The sequence below is a fragment of the Anas platyrhynchos genome, chromosome 8 (genome assembly GCF_047663525.1).
Source record: "Anas platyrhynchos isolate ZD024472 breed Pekin duck chromosome 8, IASCAAS_PekinDuck_T2T, whole genome shotgun sequence".
In the NCBI taxonomy this organism is placed as follows: Eukaryota; Metazoa; Chordata; class Aves; order Anseriformes; family Anatidae; genus Anas; species Anas platyrhynchos.
In genome coordinates, this window is record NC_092594.1 from 18,798,102 (window position 1) to 18,825,024 (window position 26,923).

At 42.9% G+C, this 26,923-nt stretch overlaps 2 protein-coding genes across 4 annotated transcripts in view; one reads left to right on the top strand and one right to left on the bottom strand.

The window, feature by feature from the left end:
- The window catches only part of SOAT1 (sterol O-acyltransferase 1), a 70,944-nt gene that overhangs the window by 38,371 nt on the left and 5,650 nt on the right, over positions 1-26,923 (bottom strand). Inside the window, exon 1 of one of the 2 annotated variants that reach the window (XM_072041762.1) lies at positions 816-946. The exons of the other annotated variant lie outside the window; for it this stretch is intronic. The gene's annotated coding sequence lies outside the window, so the exon portion shown is untranslated. Of the gene's footprint in view, positions 1-815; positions 947-26,923 lie in introns of those variants that run through there. 2 annotated transcript variants of the gene reach the window in all.
- ABL2 (ABL proto-oncogene 2, non-receptor tyrosine kinase) overlaps positions 6,292-26,923 on the top strand; it is a 45,387-nt gene continuing 24,755 nt past the window's right edge. The window contains exon 1 of one of the 2 annotated variants that reach the window (XM_027462933.3): positions 6,292-6,733. In XM_027462933.3, the coding sequence (XP_027318734.1) occupies positions 6,565-6,733 (169 nt within the window). In that variant the 5' untranslated portion in view covers positions 6,292-6,564. The remainder of the gene's footprint in view (positions 6,734-26,923) is intronic. The other variant, XM_027462932.3, reaches the window with a different exon arrangement.

A 26,923-nucleotide genomic window follows, 5' to 3' on the forward strand; every position in this document is an offset into this window, starting at 1 on the left:
AGGATTTTTTTTTTCCCCTAGCTAATGTAGCCTTTATTTTGTTTCGGACCACTATTGTGCTTTGCTGACTCTAATTTAAATATAGTACAGTAGTCATCAGAGGAATCTATGGTGGGATGAGTTTGGTCTTAGGGGCATTGATGGAGCTACCACAGTAAGCATTTGTCGCGTTAAAGGGGTGTAGCTGATTAACCGTTACGGGCCCGGTTGGATTCAGAGTACTGAACCAGTCGGACATTCACCAAAACTGGGGGTCCGTTCGGACATTCACCAAAAACGTAATAACCACCTGGGGGTCCGTTCAGACATTCACCAACAATGCATTAACCGTCTGGGGGTCTGGTTAGATTCAGAACACTGAACTATCACGGATAACCACCCTCACCCTAGTTGCATTAATGAGAGCTATCACAATGCAATCAAGTATGGTTTATTACAGCAACAGATAATCAGGTTCTTTTGGATTGCCGGTGATAGTGACTATCTGCAAAAGCAAGCTAGTATGCATGAAATACACAGGTGTTACAGGTGTTCTAGGTGTGGGTTCTAGGTGTGGGTTCTAGGTGTGGGTTCTAGGTGTGTGTTCTAGGTGTGTTCTAGATGTGTGTTCTAGATGTGTGTTCTAGGTGTGTGTTCTAGGTGTGTGTTCTAGGTGTGTTCTAGGTGTGTGTTCTAGGTGTGTGTTCTAGGTGTGGGTTCTAGGTGTTCTAGGTGTTGTAGGTGTTCTAGGTGTTACAGGTGCGCAGCCTAGAAATAAACGCGTTAAAAGGATCAAAGACTCTATAGAGATTTATAAGCAAATATTCAGATCTCACCCAAAGGCGTCCCAATGGGGGGGGAAGAGAGGCTCAGCCCGTCGACTGATCCCAGGAGTCAGGAGGTCCTAAGGATGTTGTATGTCCTTGGGATGGTATCTCCCCTGACGATGGTATCTTCCCTAACATCCCCTCTCTCTTGGGCCAATTTATATTATTTTCTGTCTTCTAGGTGGAGCTTGAGTGGCTCTAGTCAAGCATATCTTAGTTATGATTGGTGTAAAGTTTTCCCGTCTCCGTTTAAAATCCGAGAAATTCAGGGCGCATGCTCAGTGAGGGGTGGTCGCACCTTGGAGGCGGGTAGCTTTTGGGATGGAGGTGTGTTTTGGTATTATAATGATATTATAATGAGCAAAAAGTACACTAGGGTACAGCATTTGTCAAAACATGACAGGTCTTTGGCTTAGGGTGGCAAAAAGTGCAGCTTTGTGCACAAGAACAATCGAGGCCCCACCTGATTACAGAGCCTAGCCGTGGTGTCTCCACTCCACTCTACGCTCCGTGGTGTTCCTTAGAGCTAGCACACCAAGTTTCCCCAGCGCGATAGCATCTAAGGTTGGGAGCCTAGGGAATGCTCAGATAATGCAGTTATGCCCTACCCTGAAAGCCTCTTCAATGCTGTACCTTTTCCTTAAAAGTGTGAATGTTAGTTTTATTTTCCTAGTTACTTCAGGCATTTACACCACAGCATTGCACTCTGAAGCATTTGCTATCCTTTAGCTAAATGTCAGCTCTTTGGCTACAAACGTCTCAGTGAGAAAAAAGCAAAAACGCAAAACAAAAAGCTTCCATCTGCAGACTAGAGATCTTTCACTACCCAATGAGCTAGTAAGACTTCAAATTAAGAACCAAAAGAATTAGGCTCCTAAACACGAATTAAGGCAATGCTGAAAGTCTGGTGGCAAAACACTGCTATTGACCCTCCTGCAGACAAATGCCTAAAAGGCCTGAATCATCACCAACACTGTCGAGGGACCTTGTATTGCCTCAGCAAATGTACTTTATCTGTAGACATGCTGTGCAAGTTGAGTACTAATTTGCAATTGCCAGCAGGTGCAGAGATTCGTCATCATTTTCTGTTTGGTAGAGACATCATTTTCCAGAGAAAAAGGCAAACAAACACCATTCGTAATGTTCTTATTAGCAAACCCCTCTACAACCTTTCATGCCTTAAACAGATGCTTGGGAAGGGTGGTGCAGCTGTAGCACTCACACAAATATCTATCAGTCAGGAGAACAGTTACTGAAGAAGTCCCATAAGTTGTTTTTTCCATGTCCCCCCACCTCTAGCTCTGCTCGGATGGAGGCCATGACAAGGTTAAGGCTCCACGATGATGGGAATAGTTCACGCACAGCCTCAGAGTAGTTAATATGTTCCAGTGCACAGTTAATAGATAGACACACAATGACCAGCCACGCTGTTAGGATCCTGTGAGGGTGGTTAGTTGGACAGTATGCCTAATGCAAAAACAGAATGGATGTGTTTGTAGCGTTTTCTTTTAACTACCATGGAAGAAAAGAACAGTTATTAGCAGAAGAAATTCCATCTGTTAAGGGCTGCACGTGAACCTTTTGTGCTGTTGGGCAAAATCTGTTAGAAAGCTGCACTTCCTGAGAAAGCTTTTATGTTTGTAGCTGCTCATTGAACAGGCCTGCAAGTACTTCAAGAAATCTTGCATGCACTGTGCATACGTCCTAATTTAAATCATAGCAATGATTAAAAATAACTTTTTAAACAACACTGAAATGCTACCTATTGTGCCACGAAAGATCTCTGTGGATGGCGTATGTTAAGAGCTGTCAGTGCCAGATGACAGGATGAGCGAATGTCAGAAATTACATTATCCTTTGAAATGGCTCAGCACTTACAAGCTTTCAGTGTTTATTGCAGGGTAACTAACTTCGTGTCACAAAGCCTTTATCAGATCTTAAAATCTTTCTTTCTCTTTTTAATGTCTTTCCCTAGAACCCTTTGTTCTGGCTCAGAGGTGGCTGCCTGCTGTTCGCACAGCTGAAGGCTGGGTGTTACAGGTAGCTGAGCGGCCATGCCGGGGCCATCTAGTGGACATCACACTCTGCCTGTGCAGATATCCCAGGTGAGTTACAGTTGTCCTGATTTCCATGATTTGTTCCGATATTGTAGTAAAAGCACAATAATCTTGACATGGGAAGCACAGGTATCCTTTATGCTTGAGGACTCCCCAAATGCCTAGGATCAGGCCCCTTCTGTCCTAGGCAATTCACAAATACCTCAACTAATTCTGGTCATATCCTAAACACAGGCCAAATATTTAAAATACATCTGTTACTCTGTGCTGCTTTGATACACTGAAGGTGTATGAGCTCGAAGAAGAGCAAAGATTACTCCTAGAATTAATTTTCAAGCTGCCAATACAGTAATTCTAGTTAATTTTTCCCAAGTTACAAACAAAAACTGCCCAGTTGACTCAACACTCAGGCCCAGGAGTGTCCAATTTATCCACAGGCTTCTTCTGGCACAGAACTCACACTTTAGGCAAATGACAGCTGTGAGTTCATCACATAATGTGGAGCACATAGGACTGCTCATCCAGCAATTACTTGATCTTGTGATTTTTGGAGCACGCTGCGGATGTGGGGCAATGTATTGTCAGCGCTTAGAAGAAACGCCAAGAAATGGGTACATGGTAAATATTTAAAGTCAGTTCAGAAGCGATTCTAGAAATGCCACATTTCTGGTCAGGCATATTACTGTAACCTCAATGCTGCCTTTGTTTCTTGGTCCTATTATGCCTTACTCAAACAGCTCGTGAGATGGCAGATTGACTGGAAACCCAAAACTGCCAGGAGGGCAGTAACTATTAGGATACCACATTAATGCAAAGCTGCCAGCCCTCTTCAAAAGAAATTACCTTCAGACAAACAACCTATGTCTGATAATGCATGAGCCTGATAACATCACAGCTGATAACAACAGGTAGCATTGATACACATTTTACCTCTTCAAAGCGCGTTGTAATCTTTGCATAGTTAATAACTGTGACACTCCATGAAGTAAATACTCATTAGCCCTTGCTCTAACAATAAGGAATGGCGTGGCTCAGTGTCATCAGTGACTCAGTAGCAGAGAGTCATTTTTGGTTTGGAAAGTTTCTTGTTTATATCCCATTGCTCTTCTAGCAGGCAATCCAGAAGAGTCATCACCAACAAGGGCTTGGCATCCCCTGCTGTGTGGGGCCAGAGGACACGATACCATTTAAAAGATGTGGCTGAGAGCAGCCACAGTGGGGTACAGTCTGAGGACATAGCTTGTTTAGCAGACTGTCCACAAACAGTAACGTCTTGGGCACTGGTTTTGAAGCTTTTTAAATAGGGTATGGCACAATCTAAAAATACTATTATACAGTAGCAAACGGTAACCATGTTGCAGACCCTTCCCTTTGCAAGACCTTTTCAGAAAGCCCCTGCTTGACTCCATCCCCAGCTAAGACATATCTGTGTCAGACAATTTCTATGCAGTCAGCCATTAAGATATCCCACAGTAAGCTGTTAGATGTGCACAAGCTGCTGATATGGAGAATGAGGGATTTCATAAGGTCTGAGGAATAAGAGCAGTGATTAAACCCAATTCTCTTTAGTGTACCTACGTATAATAGTCTCTTGATATTGGCATCTTCTTTTAAAATGCTAATGGCCTTCTTCTGTGTAGTTCTTTAGGATCAGTGAGTAAAAAGACATTAGGAAATAAAAATACTATTCCTGTTGATTGGAATGAGTGGTTCTATCCTGCAAGGCAGCTGCAAATGGCATGAGGGAGTTTTATGTTTGTTGTCTCTCTGCAGTCTCTAGAGAACACAGATTTTGATTACAAGGCAAACCATTTACAAATGCAAAACCCTGCAAATTCTAGCTGGAATGAGACCAGGAAAAATCTCCACTGCTGAGTGTACCTATGTGGACTGGTTCTGCCTGTGACTGTCTGTTCCGCAGAGACACTCTCTGCTCATAGCCACATAACCGTGTCCCTTGTAGGTCCCAGGACTTGGCAGTGCGTACCCCGTGCTACACCCCAAATACTCCCAGGGCTATTTTAGGAACTGTTTTGTTGTGTGTTATTAGCAAGCTTCTCTCTAATTCCTGATCTCCCCCGTGCTCTTAGTCCATGAGTGCAATAAGTGAAGGCACTTCTGGCTCACAGGCTCCTTGCTCCTGTTCACCCTAGCCCATGTCAGAGAGCACACAAGCCCAGCTGGGTGAGCCACCCCTATTTCAAGGCAGAATTGTCATTGCAGCTGGGTGCATTTCGAGTGCATGTGAGAGGATGGATAGAATTTTGGTAGTGCCTGGGAAGGTAGAACGTGACTTCAGAAGTGTCAATGGAAATTTCATATGTGAAAGCTGACTTCCATGGAGGAGCTTCTCCTCGCCATCCTAGTCTAGGACAGCCACACGAAGGTTGGTCTAGGTGTGGGTTGCTGGGGCTCCAACAAGCCAATGTGACACTGCTCTTGGTGATGTGGAGAGGGAATCTGAGACTAACAGCACTGCAGCTCATCCCCAAAGAGGCAAACATGGCCAATATATCGCTGAACTAGTAGCTAGCTTGGAGACCAAAATACCACCAAGAACATAGGTCTTCTAAACTGCAACAAGCACCACGATCTCTCAGGATGAAACCTCCTTCCTTCTGCTTTGAATTGGGAAGCCTTATGCTAGGAGTAGAGAAGCTGGAAGAAGAGAGCTTAATTGCACGCCAATTAGCGACGGTGTGTGCTCAGCCACCTGATGGCAAGATGCTGCTGCCAGCCACGCCTGTCCAGCGACACGCCTGATGTTACTCACACCGCTGGGCCTTCCTGGTCCTCCCTGCCCTCAGCACGGGGAGGACGAGGAGGAGGAGGAGGAGGAGGAGGAGTAGGGCAGGTGACATGCCGCAGCCCAGGGAGTTCACCTGGGGCCTGATGAGCAGCGGAAGAGGAGGCACACGTGGTGCGGGCAGTGCACAGGAGCGGGAACATGGTGCATGCACGAGGAGGGCCTGGTGGTTGGGTCAGCCATCCCGACCCGCGTGCTGGGGCCACGAGGAGGGCGTGAGTTTGCCTTTTGGGACCAGACCGCATGGCAAAGCAATCCCATGTTTAATCCACCTGCTTGAGCATGTGGGCTATGGCCCAGGTAGGGGCCCAGCTTTAGCCTTGTTCTGAGACTGTGGGGTCACAGCCACCAGCGGGATATCGCCTGGGGACACGGCGACACCGACACAAACACCAAAGCTCAGGCTGCGACAGACACAGCCCGGCATCACCACAATGGGGCTGGGCAGCACCAGGACGCGGCTGAGCCCCCTCCTGGCAGGGCAAACACAGCGGGGCCTCGTCCCTGAGCGCTGCAAGGCGTGAAGGAGCCCGCTGCGGTGCGACATATCGCGATATGGCACGGCCCCGAAAACTGAACAAACACTCCGAAGGGACAGGACCCAACGCCTGGCGGAGCACAACACGCCCCGCCTGAGCCGCGAGCTCCCCATCGCCGCTCCCCTTTTCCTCCCCCGCGCCACCCATCGCGACCGCTGTCGCGACGGGCGGGGGCGGGCTCCCCGGGAGGACCGGAGGCGGCCGCGGGAGCCGCTCTGCCCGCTCCGCCGCCGCTCTGTGGTTTAAGATGGCGGCGGGGGCCGGGGGGGCGAGGCCGTGAGCGCCGGGCCGGGCCGGGCCGGGCCGCGCCGGGCCGGGTTCGGGGGGCGGCATGTGAGCGGGGCGGCAGCGCGGCCATGGGGCAGCAGGTGGGCCGCCTCGGGGAGCCGCCCGCCGGCCTCCAGCAGCAGCAGCAGCAGCAGCCGCGGGCACCGCGAGGGAGCAGCGCGGGCAGGCCGGCGGGCCGCCGGCGGGAGGCGGCCGGGCGCACGGCGGAGGGCGGCTTCAACGTCTTCGCCCAGCACGGTGAGTGCGGGGAAGGGGGCTCCGGGGGCTCCGGGGGTGGCGCTGGGCAGGGCACGGCAGCCCCGCCGCGCTGCTGCCACGTCCCGGGGGATGCTCGGCTCGGCCTGGCAGCGGGCTCGGGGCCGGGGGAGCTTCCCCGGGGCTTGGGGGAGGCCCGGGCTCGCCCCCGGGAACGGGAGCTTGCAGCGCCCTGTAGCTGTCACCGCCGGGGTGCCGAGCTCGGGGTGTGTTTACAAGGAGAAATGTGAAGCATATTTACAAGGGTAAACGTTACATGTGCTTGCAAGAGTTTACCGAGGAACTTAAAACGTGCCCTGCCAGGTCTGTAACTCGCTGTTGGTGCTATAGAGCCTGAAACGGGAAAGGATTTGGTTTTGATTGAGGTATTACAGCTGCCCTCCGCTTTGCAGCTGAAGTTTATGCCTATCCGCTTCTATCTTATCGCTGTAAACTGATACCAGAAATGGGCAATGCAACATGAACCATTTGTAACCGCTCACAGAAGGTGCCTGCGACTTCTAATCCCCAACGTTTTGTATCTATTTTACTATCATCGTCTCTGTGGCAGCTCCTTAATAAAACACAAAGATCTTGGGAAGGTATGATGAACCGAAACCTGTCTGCCTCAGCAAGAAGATTGAGGCTAGGATTGTGGATGCATCTGCAATACTGAAGAACTGAATCTGCTATGGAGAGCATCCCTGGTTTGGCTGGTTGTAGGTGGAGGGAGGTGTCAGTGTTTGTAGACGACTGCTTCTGACAAGACATTTTCTTTTGCCCACTAGAATAAGCATAGGCAAAAAGATTAAGGAACATCCAACCAGCAGCCTAAATGTAAATATCATCTGCTGTGACTGCTGACATGTAAGTATCTATCAAAACAGGAGTGCAGCACTAAATCTGGTTCTTAAATTCTCAGTGTTATCACAGCTTTTGAGTTCAGGGAGCAGTATCAGCTCGGAAACCAAAACAGAACTCTGTGCTTGCCGAAATGCCCAACCCACTCTTGCCACTATTAAAGCTAGGGATTACTTTTTCATTGCGTCTTTCAACCATAGTATCATCAACTTTTTACATGTTTTAGATCGTCATCGTATTGTATATTAAAGGCACTTGGGGCGAAACATTTGTCTAAAAGAGAATATTGTAAATTCATGATGTTAGAGAGCAGATCTCAGAAGCTACGCACTTATCCTGGTTGTTTCAGTTTGCTGTAATCTATGTCTTCAGCAGCAGAACAAAATTGCTGTGTAGACTGCTAAGCATGACTTAGCAGGCAAAAGTACTGCTGATGAGAGTCTGTCTTTAGTGTTTTGGTACCCAGCTGACTACTTTGTTCTTGTTCTTACAAGGCAAGTGTATTATGAGAAACAGCAAGGACATTTGTGGGAAGTATGGGTCAGCATGTAGGGCCTTACAGTTGCATCAGAGTAACACAGCTAGGGTTTTCTTTACTCAAGTGCATCTTTTCATTTATTGCTGCATGTTTTAGTAGTAATTTAGAGCAGCATCCTCAACATGTCCTTCTAGCTCCTCCCTCTGTGTTACTAAATTTTAAAGGCAGAAGGTAGGGAGAATTAGTTACTTGTAGTGGCAGGGAAATTGAAAGAAAAAGCTTTCTTAAGCAGGCAGGCGCACGAACCAGACAAATTAATGTGTTCTGCCAACCCTTCTGCTCTGTCTTCCATAGAACTAGAAACAAGAATAAGCTTGGAAAGCAAATAGGCTCTGAATAAAACTGTTCAGTGACATATAAAAAGAGCGTTTCTCTATTGTAAGAGTGATGATAACTTTTAAAGCAATTTCTCTACTACTTATATTGCCTAGACTATTGTTTCAGTGGTAAGGTAATAAGTATAATTTTACTTAGTTTTTTGTTGCTTCTGTTATTTTCTTTGCAGACTGTAAAGGAATATTGAAAGTGTCTATTGAAAATAAGATACAGCTTTCCGTTCTTTTAGATTACAGAAACATTTTTTTCCTTTTATTCTTTGTTTCCAATCTAGTTTTTTTGAAGGTGGGGCAGACTTCAAACTCTCGTCCTTGCTGAATGCTTCGACCCTGAGTTCCCATATGTTTCACTAGACATGAGTGAAAAGCTCACTTTTAATAATCTGTAGCAAATGCTAGTTAAAATTGGGTATGTGTTTAAACACTTGTCTTGGGCAATAACCAAAGATTCTTGTCAAGTTCCTGGATTTGGAGTTAACTTCCTTTCTCAGAGAAATTGTTCTCTTGCGATCCTGATTGCCCTTGTGTCAGATTTTTTTTTTTTCTCTCAACTCCTATTCTTATTTTTCACTTACTGACCTTCTTCTGTTTTACTTAACCTGGCTTCCTGCTGACTTTCCTTAAGCGCCACCCTTCTCTTAGTGAGACACTCTTGTTGCTGGTGGTATTTCTTGATCAGCATTTCTTTCTTCTAGTCATTTCTTTCTGAACCTGACCTGTCCTGTCTCCTGTAGGAGATGTATTCACAGGATGTGGAAAGTGATGGAAAACACACAGGATTGTATGCTGGCACTCTTGGACCAGTGACTAAACCAGCCCGTCTAAGGATGAGCCTTTAAGGATGAGGTTATCTACCTTCCTTGAGATGTTTGTTGATGTGAGGAAGACAACCTCCTAACTGGGCTAAACCCTTATGCCTATACTTCCCTGTTTTAGCTCATGTTGGCAGGTTTCAAACTGTTATCTCAGGACTGACATGAACCTTGCCAATGACTCTTGCCAAAACTCATTTTGATGGGTTGCTGCTTCTTGATTGTTTATGAAAAGGATCGAAGTAAACAAGGTTTTCAGCCTTAGACCAATTTTGCCACAGGATTTGCAGAATAGGTAGTGTTAAATGAATTAAGCGTAAAGTCTCTTATGCTAGGCTACCAAAAACTTCAAGTTAACCAATTAACTTGACGTACATTTGTGTACAAAAAATGGAGATTGAGTTGAACCAGTTTGTCCCAAACTCATTTGCTGTGTTACAGAGGTTCTGGCTACAGCTGTGTACCAGAAGCAGTACATATATCCAGAAGTAATGCCTGTATGTATTTATGGAAGAAACAAGGAATTTGAAGATGTTTTCTGCTTTATGGAAGGAATATGGACATCTGTATTCTGTCATGGAAACAGACACCTAGATTCCTGGGGAGTTCAACTCACCGTAGGATTGAAGTTGAACAAATAAGACCTAAGCAAGGTGATATGCACACATTATTTCTTATTGGTGGAGCAGAGTTCTCCAAGATGTAGAAGATGATGATGGATTTTGCAGCCTTTTGCAGTTAGGCCTTCGAAGTGCCTCGCTCTAGCATTCCTAGCACATAATCTGTGACATATAAAAGCAAGCAATGGATCATCAAGCATGTTGGTTGCTAGTAAAGTAGTAGAAAGGGAGAGTGTAAACTGAAGGATTTTTCAAACACTGCTGTTCCCATTCATAGTGCTTCACAGTTAACTGGTACTACAGAGAAAACTGAGCTGGGAGAGGCTGCAGTAAATGCTGGTTATGATCTAATTCCTACAGTTCAGTGCAGCCAGGAAAGAGGAAAAAAAAAGTACTCGGTGCTGTCACAGGTCGAGCTTGCTTTCCCTTTCAGAGAAGGAACAGGGTAAAGAACAGGAACGTAGTTTATCTCCTTATCCTTTCAGTGGTTTGTCTGAGAGAAGGGGTACAACCAACAACAACTGACAACTTCCAACTTGTGTCGGCTCCTTGCGTGACCTTTAAACAGTGACATGCTCTAATTTTCTTTCTGAAGAGCAGTGATAACCGTCTACTGTACCAAGATATTCTTCGGAATGGTGTTAGCATGCGTTTCATCTCTGAAAAGACTTGCTGAGTGTTGTAGAAAACATACTGCAGGAAAATCAGATTATTTAAATCCTGGCTGGGAAGCCTTTGCTATACCTGTTTGTGATACTGCTACAGTTGCCTTGGTGATATATTTTGGGGTAGCGGAAGGCGCTGCCACACTTGAGCTTTTGATCCAGCAGGCGCAGGACATTTGTTCCCTGTTTTGTTTTCTAGAGGAGGAGTTAAGCAACCTTTTACTCAGTGCATCAAGGTCAAGCAAGATAAGCCTATACTTTTAAAAATAAAATTATCATTAAAGCTCCCCTAAGGCAGTTGGAGTGCCGTGCCACATGATAAAGACATTCTAAAATAGGAAGAAGCACAAATAACTATTCCTTTGAAATTCAGTGAAACTGAAGGGTTGGATACAGGAAAATGGAAAGAAGGAGAGAAAATAGGGTCAGTTTAACAACTGTACTTTGTGGGCCTCCTAAAGTGTCCTTTATTTTTCATCCCAGTGAAAGGCAGCAAGCTTGGGCCAGAGCTACTTGCCCGCAGACTTTCCTGTCAGTAAATGCCCTACGCAGATGGAATATAATCACTGTATTCAGCGCCTGGCTCTTTGTACTGTAAATCAGAAATCTTGTGGGACCATAATGTATAAATAACTCTTAACTAATTATTTGGGGAATAAAGGATAGTTCAGCTAAGTATCTAGAGAAATGTCTCCTGCAGAACATGAAATCATAGGCTCCTTGTTCTCTGCTGCATCGTTCTCCATGATATCCGAATTATTCCTGCAAATTTGGTTGCATTCAGTGCTCATTTTCATAACTGCTCTTAAGTTGGAATTTTTGCATACTTTATTTTACAAGTGAGATGACTCTACCGACTCAATGGAAGGGACAATATAACGTAGACTACGGACCTGTTTCAATTCCTGGCATATATATGTGTATATATATATATTTCTTACGTACTTTTCACATGTACAGGGGAACACAGTCTGAAGATGACTGGAATGAAGTTACTTCAAACCGTGGTAATCGGAACTATCTTAAAAATCAAATTTCAAAGCCTAGGCAGATCTCTGATTTCTCAGTTCTCTTGTAGCAGATGGTGTGGTACAAGTTGTTCTAGCAATATTTCACAAACTTGCTGTTGCTTGCAAGTGCAATGTTTTGAAGAAAAAAAATGTTGGATTTTTTTTGGAAATAAGGACACGGCCAAGTGAACAAATCAATGGAAAGTGACTGTGTAAGCTATTGGACACAAATTGTCACAAACAGTTTAAATCATCTCCTTTAATCTAGCTGGACTGACAGCTCACATAATTAAGAGTTAGGAGATGGTTGGACTATCTCCTAGAGGTGCTGTGGCAGGGTTGGCTTCCGGAATATGTTATTGCTAGTGCTAATTACAGATTCTGAGACAGTAGGCTTGAAATCATGTTTTCACTCGTGTTCAGAAGAAGTGACCTGTTCTGTGACCCACTTACTTCAGCATATGTCAGGTTCCTAAAGCAGGCCAGTCCTTGCTGAAGTCAAATCATACTTTCTAGATCTTTGTTTTTTTTAGGATAAAGCTAGATGATCATTAGCATGATTTATTCTAGCCCATTTCTGTTAATTGTCACAACTGAATGTTTCCAGTACACTTATTGAGCTGCCTTCTGAGTGCCACTAACAGCTGACTAGTTCGCACTCGAAAGAATCCAACTAATATAAAACCAAGGGGAAGAATTTCATACGTATTCCAGTAGGGATAGGTGTGAAAGTTATTAGAAGTAGTGCAGGGAAGTTGTGTTTAGTGACTTGCCAAATTTATTTTCACCTAGTTGTATTTCCAAAAAAAAAAAAGCCATGGATGGATGACTGCAGCCTAAAGCCCCGCCTATATTATAACTGTTTCAGAATCTGATGCCCCAAATCCCAGCTTGCCAAGCAGTTAGTTGTTCTTTCAGCAGTGTGTAATTACGAGTGACATGGAGCTTAGTAGCTGTAGCATGAATGAGTGACATGGAGCTTGGTAGCTGTAGTGAAGAGGTAGCTCTTGGTTGGCTTTGCAGGTGAATTTGCAAAGGAGAATCTACAAGGTGAATCTGCAAGTTCCTTCTTAACAGCATTCAGAAGAGTATTTACTGATACAGTAATTTTTCTCACAGTTGCTCGGACCACCAGGAGACTCTCTCTCTCAACAGAGCAGGAAAGAAACACAAGCTCGCGCCAAGTGTGATAACACAATTGAGTTTCTGGGTCTGAAAAAATGTTTTTGTCACCATTACTGCATCATCCCTGGCATCTGTCTGGTTTTGTGGTTATGAAATACTTTGTTTTATTTTAAAGGCTGATCTTGGTATTGTCCATAGAGATTATTCTCAGTAGAATAAGTGACTGTTAGAAAACCATTGAGGCTTCCTGTTGGTAACACTGAAAACCACAACAACAAAGCTCAGTTATATTACCAATATCTGCTCAGGAAGTTTCCTGTGCTTTGTGGTCTTTATATAAAGACATACACATCTCCCAATACCAACTGTTTATCTGCAAGCGTGTAAATTAATCTTTTAGTAGGCAGCTTTCATTAGCAGCTAAATCAGCACAGGAGTTTCAAAAAACAGCCCCAAAGTGACTTTGCCATTTCTTTTGGGAGAGAGGAGATGAAGATTCACAGAAATACTTCACTAACAATTGGATTGGTTTCGTTTCAATTTTTTTTGTGGCTCTTAAAAGGCCATTAAGTTTATTTCTCACAAGAGTAAGCTTTTTTTTTTTTTTTTTTTGGTAAATTCCATTCCCTTTCTCCTGTCTCCCTGCTCAAACGTGCAGAAGCATTTTTGTCCATAAACACTGTCCTTAGAATCTTAATCTTACTGTGCTACTTCCATTAAAAAATAATTATATGTGTTAATAAACTTGGAGCTTCATTTATGCTGATTTGCAATTACTCTGTGATAACAATCACGTGAGAACTGGAACTACAATTATGTAAGAGGAAGTGGTCTTCAGTGAATGAAAACTCATTTTCCATAGGGCAGTTTTGCAATCCCCCATCCTTCAATTTGAAGGATGATTACTGGTTTGGGGCTTGGCCTCTTTTCTGTCTCCCTCCTCCTCCCCTTTAAACAGGACAAATACTAAAGTAAAAGTGAAGCAGCTGCTTCTTGATATAAGCTGTGTGTAGCAAAGGCATGGGAACCATCTCCTGGTGCTATTTGGGTCAAATTAGGAATCACATTAGAGGAGTTGAGGATGAGAACATTTTGCATTTGTGACCCTATGCACATACAAGCCTATTTCTTCCTTTTTTCATGTAATAATTCCAGCAACAAAGGCACAGCGGAGACACACTTGATGCTATTTGTCATCACCTGGGCTATGTAGGGTGAACAACTACGGAGAAGAGTAACTCCAGAAAGACAAATAATGCTGGGAAGGGAGGAATGGTAACGAGCAAAGACTGGAAAAAGAGAAAAGCATAAAATATCTTGCAGCCTTTCCCTAATACTACATTGTGGTACATGCAAGACTTTATCTCAGTTGCCCTGTTTTGGAGATGATCCTTTAAAATACCATCTGTGGTATATTTAATGCTTGTTGAATGAGACAGGTGGGCCTTCCACACTGATCAAAGTTAGAAGTGGGTTACTGCCCGAGGTCCCTGTAATGGGTGGCATGCCAACAGAGGGATTTCCTCGTACCTAATGACTGATAGCAGATACTAAAATAGAAGTCCTCAGGTGCTGGAGCACAACAAACCATGAGTCTGCAGCACTGGTCATGTTGGGAAGGAAAAACTCAAAGGCAAGATCTCTTCCTTTCATCTTACCAGAGGTGGAATCAAGAACAATTGAACAGTGAATGCACATACACTAGCCTTTTATAAAGAGTTTGCACGTGGGATTTGCAGCGGCTTGTCAGAAGATACCAACAATCATTTTCGTTGCAGGTTGTGCGCTCAGCACCACAGCTAATTTTAGATCAGGTGGCAGGCTTGGCTCTGGGTGAAAGAAATGATATCAAGATTGACCGCTATGGTGGTAGTATATAATACAGGTCATGAAATACTTCCATTTTTCAGATTCTGTAGACAATTAAATCCATAATTTTTGGAACAGTTGACCGTAGAGGGTAGTGTGCCTGTACAGTAGATACACCAAAACATATAGGAGCTGCCAATTGAAGAAACACTTCCCCATCACAAATCTGTGACCACTCCAAAATGGCCCTGCCTAGAAGCTTGCTAAAATATTGTCATATCCAAGTAGATTTGTAAATAAACTCCTACGTTTACCTGAAACATGAGAGGTCCAAAAGACCTTTACAGAGCACGGATAATGTTATCTAGAGAAAAAACAAAGCGTTGTATGTTCTAATTTTGCAGCCCATGGATTGTGAAGATAACCCTTAAAATCCAAACCAGAGTGTGAATTAATACAACAAGGCCTTCCTTTGCTTACGGTGTCAACTCAGTTTCTCAAGATTATTTCGAAGTCTTTGCTGCCCTGGGTTCATTTTGCTAACCAGCGATGTCACGGAGTTAACAAGACTGTTCAGTTTTACTGCTGCTATTCAGAAACCTGTGGGAGGCTGTGCAACTGATGAGAATATCAATTTTGTGTCGCTGCTCAGAAAAGCAAAGAGCAGAAGTAGAGGCGAGATACAGCTCTGCTAGTATTTCGGAAGTGTTTTTAATAACAGGAGGAGACTGGAAGAATGATTGAGATAGAAGTCCTTGAAGGGATTTCCAAAGAAATCATTTTGAATTGCTATTTCTGGTCCAGCGATATAACATGCCAGAACTCGCCAATTAACAAAACGAAGATGATTGTTAAGATCTAAATGAAGTCTTTGTTTATGCAAACTTTTTAAAAAACCTGATACAAGTTATATCATCTGGGAAGAGTGAAATGAACCCTTCGTAGCCACGCAAATAGCCTTCAAGACCTTTTGAACTAGCGTGCAGCATAGCTTTCTTCCCCTACTAAATCACTGGCTCCAGCAGAACTTGAGGTTATGCTGGCCTGAGCCAGCACAGACTTACTGCTTGTGTTTAATGCAGTTTCTTCTTAGAGCACCAGTTTTAATTGTAAAGCTTTCTTTGTGTCCACAGTTCACTTCAGTACAAGCGAGAGAAACGTGTCCTTTGTCTCAGAGCTGATTTGTAGTTCCTCTCTCCTATAACTTTTTTTCCATCTTTGGAGTAGCTATAAAGCAGCAAATAAAACTGCTCAGTCTAATAGTTGGCAGTTCCCTGACTCAGTTATCTGAAGTTAAAATAGCAACTTCTTCAAATTTGAACTTTAAATCCCCAAGTGTCCTACGTGTGCTTTTTAGAATATCCCCGTTACTAACGGAGTTGTATCTCGGTCAGGTTGCCATTCGGATGGCATGCTGATTACAGAAAAGAGGCTGTAGTACAGATGCTCTGAAATGTTCTTTGACCACTTTGTGGTGGTATCACTGAATTCTAGTTTGTTTTCAGACTTTTTTACTCTCTGGATTGGCCTCAAGTAAGCAGTGATGAGGTCAATCATTTGTGGCAGTAATATATAAAAACAGCGAGAGCCTGCTTTCTGCAGGCTCAGGAGAATTCTTGCACTGCGTCCTGACTAGAAAGATGAGGGGATTTTTTCTCTCTCTCTCTCTCTTTTTTTTTTTTTTTTTTTTTTTTCAGCCAGGGAGAGTTGTACAGCCTGGGGAGGGATGAACAGTGTTTTTGTAACTGATACCAGCTTGAAAGCTTTGCTCTGCCCCAATTACCCAGTGAAGCACAGCGGAATACCTTTCACTAGTTACAAGTTCTGTGCTTGTTATTCAGTCCTATATTTGTTGGTTTTACTAAATTTTGATTTATGGGTGCTTTTAAAATCCCAAGAGTAAACAGGGAAGGCAGAGGTACTGTATCAGATGAAAAAGGCTTTCTCTGAGAAGATCCTTAGAATAAATGGGGAAATGGTATCTAATGTCTGCTCAAGAAGCTATGTGGGTGTTGAGGTTTACAACGTAGTTGTAAAAAAAAGAGCTGTTTTTTCATGTTAGAAGCTGAGACTTTTTTTTTAAATCAAAAATCTGATTTGAGCTACAGAAGAACACCTAGCCTGCTTTTCATAGTTTTCCAGAGATGCATTAGGTGGTGTAGGATTGGTGTGCAAAAGCAGTGGATGCTCAAATGACAGTTTGCATAAGCCCACTGTGGCTGTCTAATGAAATGTATCTAGCAGGTTCAACTCTTGTCTTTGTCATAACAGTACTGCTACATTTGTTTTGTCAGAAAATGTTTTAATTTTCTGGCTTTAGATCATCATAGTTATTAAATACTTAAATTATTTAAGGCAAAACCAGGAGGGCATTAAGGTATAAATCCAAGCCTTTTAGCTGAGCAGTAACTCACGCACGTTAGCACCACATTGAAATAAGCCAGATGTTTAAACCTGTCAAAGCTGAGCTTGTCTGGAGTCTGGTGCAGAAGTTCTAATTCTTTCTTTGATAAGTCTTGATAGCTTCAGTCTATTTTTTTTGTCAAATAGTTAAAGGTAAACTTCAGTGAGACACTTGTGTCATACCATGAACACAAGCTTGCACCGTAACAGTAGAGTTGCAACGATTTTTTTTTCCCTTTGTGTGCCTTGCAGAGTATTTCTGCTAAATCAAATATTTTTCTTATTTCAGGGTTTAGTGGCAAGGCACATAACTTTGCTTCTAGGTTCAGCCTAGCTCTCGAGTAGTGCTCACCTGGCCTCTCAGGACCTGCACAGCCCCAGGTGGACGGACTTAGTGCTCCTATTACGCTCACCTGGATGGTGGGCTATGGAAACTGGCATGCCTTACAGCAACGTAATTATAGCCTGTTTAGGCTCAGGTGAGCTTTGCTAGTTTTCTTGCTTTACACATGGGGGATGGTATCCCCAGGTGCTGATTAACAGCTAACATGCACAATTAAATTGCAGCTCATAGATGAAGCACTCCTAGTTAGCATTTGTTTCTGGACAAGGACAACATCTAAGGAAGCTCTTAGTCTCTTTCTTTTTCCTTTCCCTCGCCACACCGAGTTCACCTCGTTGCTTTTCTTTGGAATGCCCGTCACGTTGCCAGCAGGAAGCAGGTGAGTTTGAAGCAGAGCCATCATGGTAGCTGAGGAGTAGGGGCAGCACACTGAACTTGAAGTAAAAAGAAATTGCAACTGCTTTTGTAGAAAATTATTTTCCGGTTTACCACGAGAGGGTGCTACAATGCTTTGACTTATATCTGTTACTAAAAGGTTTTTCTGTTAGTAAATTAAAAGTAGAGTGTTTCAACATTAGTGTGTTTTAAGTAACTGTTGCCTTATGAAACTTTGATCTTGTCTTTCCTAAGGCTGATGATGTAGCTGTTTCTAAGATGTAGCTGTTTTAAATTGTAGTGGATACATGTTTATTTTGCTTTTGCCTGTAAGAGCTGAACTGCTTCCTTTTTAGTTTTGTTTCTGTTGGGCTTTATCCTAGGTAACTTCTCTGCCAGAAAGGGAGGTTTTCCAGGCTGTTTTTGTATGAGAATGCAGGCAACCTTTCGTGCATGAAAAGACAAAATCTGATACTTCTGATGGCTGACCTGAGCCCTCGAATTAGAGCTGCTTCTCTTTGCTTCTGTGTGCTTTTCTCATCATGGCAATAATGCTTGCCTGTTTTGTGGAGATGTTTAGACTTAACTTTAGCATAAACACACACAGGAAAGCTGTCTGCAGGCTAGAGGTTCAGTCACCCACTCTTGTCTCATCCTGTAGGCTGTTTGAGATGTGTTTGTTGTGGTTCTAGACTATTCCAAAACACTTGTGGCATGATAATAGGTCTGAAAGGTTAGTGCTTGTGTTAGTTGTTCGACTTGTCTTGAAATGCAAACTCAAAACACTTCTGTACTGGGTGTTAAATCAAACTTGCATAAAGACGTTGCAGTTCTAGTGACTTGGCACCAGTTAGTGAGCTTCAGCGTGCTACACTTGGTTGTGGGTATTACTCCACCACCAAACAAGAGTGAATTGCAGTAGGCATTCATGTAGTGGCATTGCTGGCTGGGAGACAGGATCTCTGCAAAGAGATCCTAAACTTGGTGTTAGGGTTTAGGGGTTTAGGCACATAATTACTGAAAAATCAAATCACCCAACACTACTCTGGTGTTCATCCTTGACTGCTCAGCTGTGGGTTAGTTGTTATACTACATTAGGACACATTTGTGTTTTTCTAAAAGTCACCTGTCATTCCCTTTAGTAGTAGTCAGTGACGGGCCACATCAAAAGGAAAACGTAAAACAGACTACTGGGTCATAAAAGTCATAAAACAGACTACTAGAAAGGACATAGGAAAATCCATTTAAAATATAACTAAGACTTTCTCTGGCTTGCGTATTATCATGTAAATGCAAGAGCATGAGTTCTGGTATGCAACAGCTGTCCTTTTCTTCTTTCCTCCCACTTTCTTAATTTGCTATGAGGTTGAGGTGTAAGTGCATTTCAGGCCTTGGCATCTGGCTTTGTTACATCCACCCACCCATTATTTCCTCTTACAGAAAGATTAAAACACTGTTCATCACAATTATCCCCAGTGCTCCACCCCCTTAGCCTCCAGGGAGATGAGCTTGTAATTTTCAAAACCATAAAAGCTGTTATAGAAGCAGCATCTTGCTTTGGTAATAGAGAAACAGGCTTTAGTGTATGAACTGCTCTGGCACAGCAGCACTTCAGATCACCAAGCCGAAGGCTAGCCTTTCAGGGCTTGCTCTAGAAATCTGCTTCTAGAAATTAGGTAGTTATGCAGTGTGTTGAGAAGCAAGCAGTCTATTCTGAATACCCTGTGAAATGAAGGTTGTCTGAGGCTTAGGTAAAAAGCAGCAGAATCCAAGGTCCAGCAATAGGTGCTGGTGACAAATTAGGAAGAATGACTCTTTCCTTTCTCATGAGCATTTAGCATTCTTATGCCGCTGCCTGTATCTTTGTTTTGAGCCATATCCTATCTGAAAATGAGGTGAAAATAATGACAAACAGGTTAAGTCTGGTCTTTCTGTTCCCTCAGTATATAACATTCAAGTCTGTACTGTGGGATCTTCTATTACATGCTGCTGTACCACCCTTCCTTGCTTTCAGTCTGCTTTCTGGCCCTGCAGTTCCTCTCTGTGCTGTTTAACATACATGTTCCTTGTTTATTCTGAGCTTTTTATCCTTCCTATCACTTAAGTAACTTATTTTGCCTGTTTTTTCGTTATGTTCTCTTGCCTGGAGCAGGTCAGGCCCTCATCCTTCTTGTCCTGTTAACGTGGGGTCTTCCTATGTGACTGTCCCTGCTCTCAATATAAGAGTTTGTTCCCTAATCCCTTGCCTTTGCTGACAAACAAAGGCTGTCTGCTTTAGAACCAGGAATTCAGACACCCAGGGATGGAAAAAAAAATTCTCCATTAAGATACCGTCTTTGCTTAAATACAAAGAAGTGATATTGATAAAAAAAAAAAAAAAAAAATAATTCCTGCAGTTAAGAAAACTACTTTCTGTAGTACTTAGCTGTTTAATCTTTTTTCCTCCTGTTACAGGTAGGGTAGTAAGCATTATGAAAGGAAGACAGTTTTATCATAGAGATGAGAGGCGTGAGTAGACAAGATGGTTTGTACAACAGATCTCTAGCAGAAGTACTGACATTTTGAGTTGTATGCTACAGTGTCCTTTCCATGGGACCATGCTTTCTTTTCCAAGTTCAACCCTAGAGGCTTTCTATTGTGCTTTGTCCTATAACAGAATTTCTTCCCTTTTTTTGATGCTTGAATTTATCTTGTTTTAATCCTACTTCATTAGTATGAGGAAGTGTAGGGGAGTTTGTGCAGACAGCATCAGCAGTTTGAGACATGACCTGTTTTCAAACTCTCCTACGCTGTCTTGAAAGCATTATTAGTTAGGTACTGAAAGGATTTTGTTGTTAAATCTCTAAATACTGCATTTTAGGAAGGATGGCTGCCCTGCACCAGTTTTAGTCCTGCTTTGCCACAGCTTCCAGTGTGATATTTAGCAAGTGACTGTGTTTTGCTTTATCCTTTCCTCTGCGTAGTAGGGATGTCTCCCTACTCTATAGCACCATCAAGGGAATAAAATATCCAAACTGTGAGGCTCTGTATCAAGTGCTACAAAAATATCCCATGTAGTATCAAGTCATAATATTAGCATGCCCTGACTGAGAGTGTTCTGTAGGCTGTGAATTTAATGCATGTGTGAATAAGCATTTACTGCTAGCAGAAAGCACAGCACGCTTAGCTCTAGTGAGGGCCATCACCCACAGAGCAGGTTCAGCCTCAGCAGCAGCCCGTGGTCTGGTACCTTACCCCTCTCTTTTCTCCTTTCCTACCTCCCTGCTGGGATGGAGCTGAAGACAGAGTGAATTCCTTCAGTTATTAACAAGTGTTTCAGACAAATTTGTGGATCTTGCTGTTAATTGTGGACACTCGAGCAAGCCAAAAGGTTACCTACTAGAAGGTTTGGAAACAAGTCTGGGTAGAACTTTTACCCTCACTGGAAGAGATTGCTGCATCTTGTGACAAGTCTGGAGAACGATTTTAACCCCTGGAGAGCAATCATCTGCTTTAGAGAACTTTGCTGTTTGGGATGAGATACTCATACTGCTGTTTCCTGACTGCCTCCTGTGTAAGAGAACAGGCACACTACCTTCTGACACATGTTCACTCTCAACATTACAAGTTAGCACTCTTACAATTTTAAGTCTGAAAAAATAAATAAAAACGATTGCATCTCAGGCCTGGTCTCCGAGGAGGAATGCTCAGTCCTTTCAGCAGCGTGCCTCTGACGACAGCTGCGCAGTTAGCGATAGTGTCTGCCAGGGTCTGCACCCTCCACAGTGATCCCCACCCCAAATCTCCAGACAAAAACAGGAGACGAATCTCAACAGCTGCAGAAGGCTCAGATTATGAATCTTAATAAGGGTAAGGAGTTATTTGAAGTGCTTCTTTTCATAAATCTCTAATGATGGCTGTAAGGGCTACTACATATTCCCATTCAAGTTGTCAAGATAATGCTAACCTCTTCAGAGAGACGGAGTCATGGCAGTGTGAGCCACGTGCCTACAAACATAAATAGTGCTTGTACGCACCATTGTGGTGGTTTATGCTCTACCAGCGTGCTCTTTTCTTCTGCCCAAGTCACACCTTCTTCACACATGCTGAGTTTTCCTTAACTAGGCTACCACCCTGACATGATACACTGCTTTCATAACATTGGAGAAGTGCCCATTAAAACTGGGTTGAGACCTCCACGCCCAGAGCTAAATATTTTTCCTCCCCAGTTTAAAGGAATGACCTGCATTTTATGTATTTGTCTTAGATTACAGCAGCCACCTTCATGTATTAAGAACAAAGCCAAGCCTGTCGGTTTCTCCGTAATTATGTTATACCTGTCATTACGTAGGAAGCCCTGCCCTGTCTTCAGAAGTCAAGTCATTAGACTCCCTCTATTTTAGTTGGATGAGTCATTTTGTTTCATTCCTGCTGTTAGTAGGCATCTATTGTCAATTGTAATTTCACCCTAACGGGGCCAACTGTGGCAATACCAGCCATATGAAGTCCGTTATAAATAATCTCTTCACAACATTCAGTTACATAATTTTCAGAAGTTGCAATGAGGATTTTCAAAGTAAGAATAGTTGTCTTATTTTATAAAATGGATGGAATTTGAAACTGATGCAAGAAATACTCAATCTTGGAAGTAAACTTAGCCAAATGGTCAGCCTGCACCCTCAAAACCAGAGAAAACAAGTACAGTGGTTTTGTCTCTTGTGCCTGGGGGAGAGCTTTGTGAGTTGGGTTTAGGATGACTTAAAAAAAATATCTAATAGACCTTATTAGCATTGCATCTCTTTAGCAAAGTTGCTATCTGAAACAAGCCCCTTAAATAATGTCCTTTAACTCTGAAATTCAGAAGTGAATTAACTCATACTTCAAGAGTGAAAGGCAGCATTTCTTCTAAGGCTACTCCTCCAAGTTTCTAGGAATAGGGATACCTCTTACCTGGTTTAATTTATTTTTTTTTTATGTTTGTGCTTGTTAAGTTCTTAGCTCTAATGACTTTCTGCAGTGCTACACATGTATGCCTGTAATGAAAAGCTGGCTACAACGCAGTGCCCATGGGCAGCAGCTCTTCATTGCTGTAATTGAGCTGGTGAGATTGACAGCTGAAGGAAGAGACTGGCTGTCCTTCAAGATGAGTTAGGTGTGAACTTGAAGTAGGATAAACAAATGGATTATCTGACCAATTTTTCTGCCAAAAAAAACCCTCAGTTCTGTGAACAAATCTGTTAGTCTAGTTTCTGTAGTAATTAGAAATTAAGTTCTTGCACTAGTAATATTCTGCATTTTAATCAGACCAAATTCCTGGTGTAGCTTTTTGACTGAACAGTCACACTTGATATTACTAATAAAAGCACATAGCGACCTAGTTAGTCAGTCCTGCTGAGGGCCGATTGTTTGATGTATTTGATGTGACAAGTTGATGTATGCCATTACTCAGCTTTTCCAGCTTCAGACCCTGAGGTGTGACCCTGAATGTTTAAACTAAGGGTCTTTTGAGTGAAAAATATTTCAGACTCCACACAGGTCTCTGCTATTCATGATATGGGTATTCGTGATGCTCTAATCTTTGTATTTCAGTGCTGAATTTATCTGCTGTTTTCTTCATGGGTACTTCACTCTGCCTTTATGGGTGCTTCAGGGGGATTTCACTTTTTGGTCACAGGCAATCTGCTCTTCGTGGTGAAAGCGTAACCTTAAGGGGTGATTGCCCCAGAATTTCTGCTGCTCCTTCATGCAGCAGCTTCAGCATCCTTGGTGAAAGTGCTTAAGTGTGCTGAGTGCTCCTAGGTTTCTGAATTTCAGCTCTTGGTTTGGTTTCTCCAGGGACTGACTATGCGGGCTGTATAAAAATTTAACATTGTTATGCTTATATAATTTATTTTAGATAGTGAGAGATTAAGATCTGAAAGTAATAATATGGTCATATAAATATCTTTCCTCGCCTCACTTCCCTCACTGTTTTTGACAGTTTTGGCTCAGTTCTGTAACCTATCCAGGAAGTTGTTACTCCTAAGCACCTCGTGCAGCACAGTCATCTTGGCTTTAAGTGCTTAAAGCAGCTTGAAGGCAATGGGGAGGCTTTCTGGCAATGATGTTGATGAGCAGGAAACGTGCCATTAATTCTAAAGACCCTTCAATTAGCTTTCAAATATTAGCTAGCTTCTGGTTCTCTGAAGTCTTCCTGACCTGAGAGACCCATTTGAAGCCTACATGGTGCAGCAGCTTTCAATCTCAAGTTAATTGTATCTGCTGCTGGATGCTGCATTGCTTGGAGAGTTCTTCACCCGCAGCATGCCTTGTAGTTACCTCAGAGGTACTTTTTCCAAGAAATTTGGGAGTTAGTTAAAACATCCAAACAGCATGGAATTCAAATAAATGCCTTAAAAGGCAGGGGTTACATTTTTATAACACAATGACATCTCAACAAGCCTGCAGCAGCTCTAAGAGGTCTCCATAAAGATGAGATAGAAAAGCCTCAATCTATGGAAGCTATCTGCATGGGATAGAAAATGTTCTGCTTTAACTACTGCACTGAGGAGGGTCACAGTTAATTTTGGGAAAAAAAAAAAAAAAAAAAAAAGAAATGCAGGATTGCCATAGATAACTGTTGCAAGTAGTAGAAATGTAACTGAAAATATCTTCTCCCTAGCTACCAAAAGCCAGAACTGCTTTAGTTTCCAGTACCTGGACAAAAAGTCTAAGGCAGAATTTTGTCCCTCCATTTTAAAAGGCAAAGCCAGATGAGTTTACATTCAGTGATTTTTGTTACTCAGACATCTGATTTGGAGTAGGTTTGTATTAAAGAGGCTCAAGAGGAAGAATGATTTTGGGAAGCAGTTGCAGGACTGCCTGTTGCCTTGGAATGTCCAATTTCAAGACAGCACCTGGCGTGCTGCTATCAGCCCAGTAGTGAGCCCTGATCCCAAAGGAAGCACTTAGGGTGGCTGGTTCTTGAAGGGATACAATACAGCCCTGTGTAATCCAAGCAGTCAGCTGTCCTGACAACCTATACAGGCCAGCAACAACTGGGAATGTTTTTCAGTGGAGTGGGAGGAGGAAGGAATGAGGTGGAACTCTGTCAAATTTGAAAAAATCTTAATTTAAGAAGATAAAGGAAACTTTTCTTGGCCACTCAACCCAGAAGATGCAGGGACACCCCATGCAAGTTCCCTTCTGGATGGCACAGACGTTGGTCTTAATCCCAGCTCAAAATTTACATTTCATAGAACTCCTAAATGAAGAAGCAGTTTTACATATCAGCCTCAAAGCTGTATGGCACAACTGGCAGAAACCTGGCCAGGAAACTGAAGGCAGCTGAAGTTCTGTTGTCAGATCTTATTTTCTACCTTAGGTTAAATCATGTTGTACTTTAATTAATTTCCCCACTGTTTGATGTGATAGAGTACAGACAGCAGTCCTCCTGTGGGCTGGGGGTACTCCTTTCAGCTACTGGGTTTGATTTCTCTGCTGCATGACTCACACAAGGTCACGTTTTTGCTTTTGTTGCTGCATGCCCAGTATCAGTAATAATTCATATCAAATTGGCAGCTTGTGTTCCTACTTGCCACTGCTACCATTGCTGCTGGTGGATGAACTTCTCAGTGCCACAGGAGGCAGGGTAGTACTGGTTCATCCTCCCAGTTCACGATGTGCTCTATTCCCTGTCTCTCCAGAAAAGCCCGTTACAGACCTGATGTTGTAGATGGATGCAATTCAGGAGCTAACCAGCGCTTTACAGAGCGAGAGGAAATGAACTGCTGAGCAGGCAGCAACGTTGACCTCCCATTGGGAATTTCCAGCCCTTTCCCTCTTCCTTCCTCCCTCAGTATGCACACAGTAAATAGAGTAAATTAACCGTTTGGAGAGGTGGCACAAAAGCAGTTATGGAGGACAGAATAGCAGTCAGTTAAAAACTACTGACAAGATAGTGCCCAATCCTCTGAGCATCCCAGTCATGCCACCACAAATACTGGCAGCAGGAGGGAGGTCTGACAGCACTGCCAGCATTAAGTGGGAGGAAGGCTCTTTAAATAACTAGCAGTGGGTCTTATTCCCGGGCTGTGTCAACATGGAGTTGTTGTTTTACCCTCTGAACAGAAGTTAGTCATGTAATTGTGTGGCAGGCAAGTGACAGAATTAAATCATTCTTGCTGCTTCTGGTTGCTGGGTCTGTTTTAGAAGTGGATACTGCCTATCATTTCACACTTCAGTTCAAGAACATCAAAGCAACAAATGAAAAAGAATAGATTTGGTTCAAACTGGAGGAGTAGCACTATTGAACTTTATCAATAAGCCAAAAGAAGGCTTGTTCTTTTTAAGCTCAAAAGCTTCTGCATTTTGAGGGGCAAAAGCAGCATTAGTCCCTTCCCCTGTCGTTGTTAACCTTGAAATGCAACATGTTGAATGTTTGGGAAGTGTTGTGGAGTAATATCATTAGCCTTTTTCCAGCGGCCTGTTGGCAATCACAAAGCAGGATGCTGGGTGATGTGACCCAGCGTGGCTGTTACATGGCTGAAGAATCCCACTTGGCAGCTAGCTGACTTGTGTGGACATCCTGAAGTGTTCTGGTAAATCCGAGAGGCAGAACTTGCTTTTCCTGTCTCAATTCCTATGAATGTGGTGTAGCTTGATGTTAATAATCAAGAAGTACCTGGGCTTCTTATTAAGAAAAAGTCATCAAGTTGGTGCCTAACTTTACAGCAGATGCTACCTCTACAGAAGTGCACATACATAAAATACACATTTGTATCTTAGCTGCATCAAGTTCCTTCAAGTTGAATAGATTGGCTAGTATTACCTTTATTTTAAAGCTTTTATAATTGTCTAAAAATACCAGATCTCTCCTGAATAATATCCCTTACAAACTTCAGTTATACTTAATCATAGTACTTCATTAATTTGCCTTTATCTTTTGTAAGGAAACTGATTATTTTATTAATACACCAGCAATTCAATCAGTGACTTTTTGTAGCTTTGATTACTTTTAGATAATGAGTATTGGATGTGCTCAGTCTTCCTACTGACTCTTTTCCTTCAAAACTGTATTAATTCTGCCATAACCCAGAAAGGATCTTCAGAAATTATTTGAGTATATTCTTGTTTTAATAAGCTACACACAAGGTCTAAACAATGCTGTTAGGAGATCTGAAAAAGCAAATGTAGTGGCACAGGCTGAAGCTGAAAAGCCATCTGAACTGAGCTAGGAATTCTATGGCTGAGGCTGGGGTTGTGTTACCCTGGTTATTTAGCAGCTGTTGGAAATAGCACTGGTGAATGGAGTCCCTTGTCTGGTCAGCAGAGCCAATT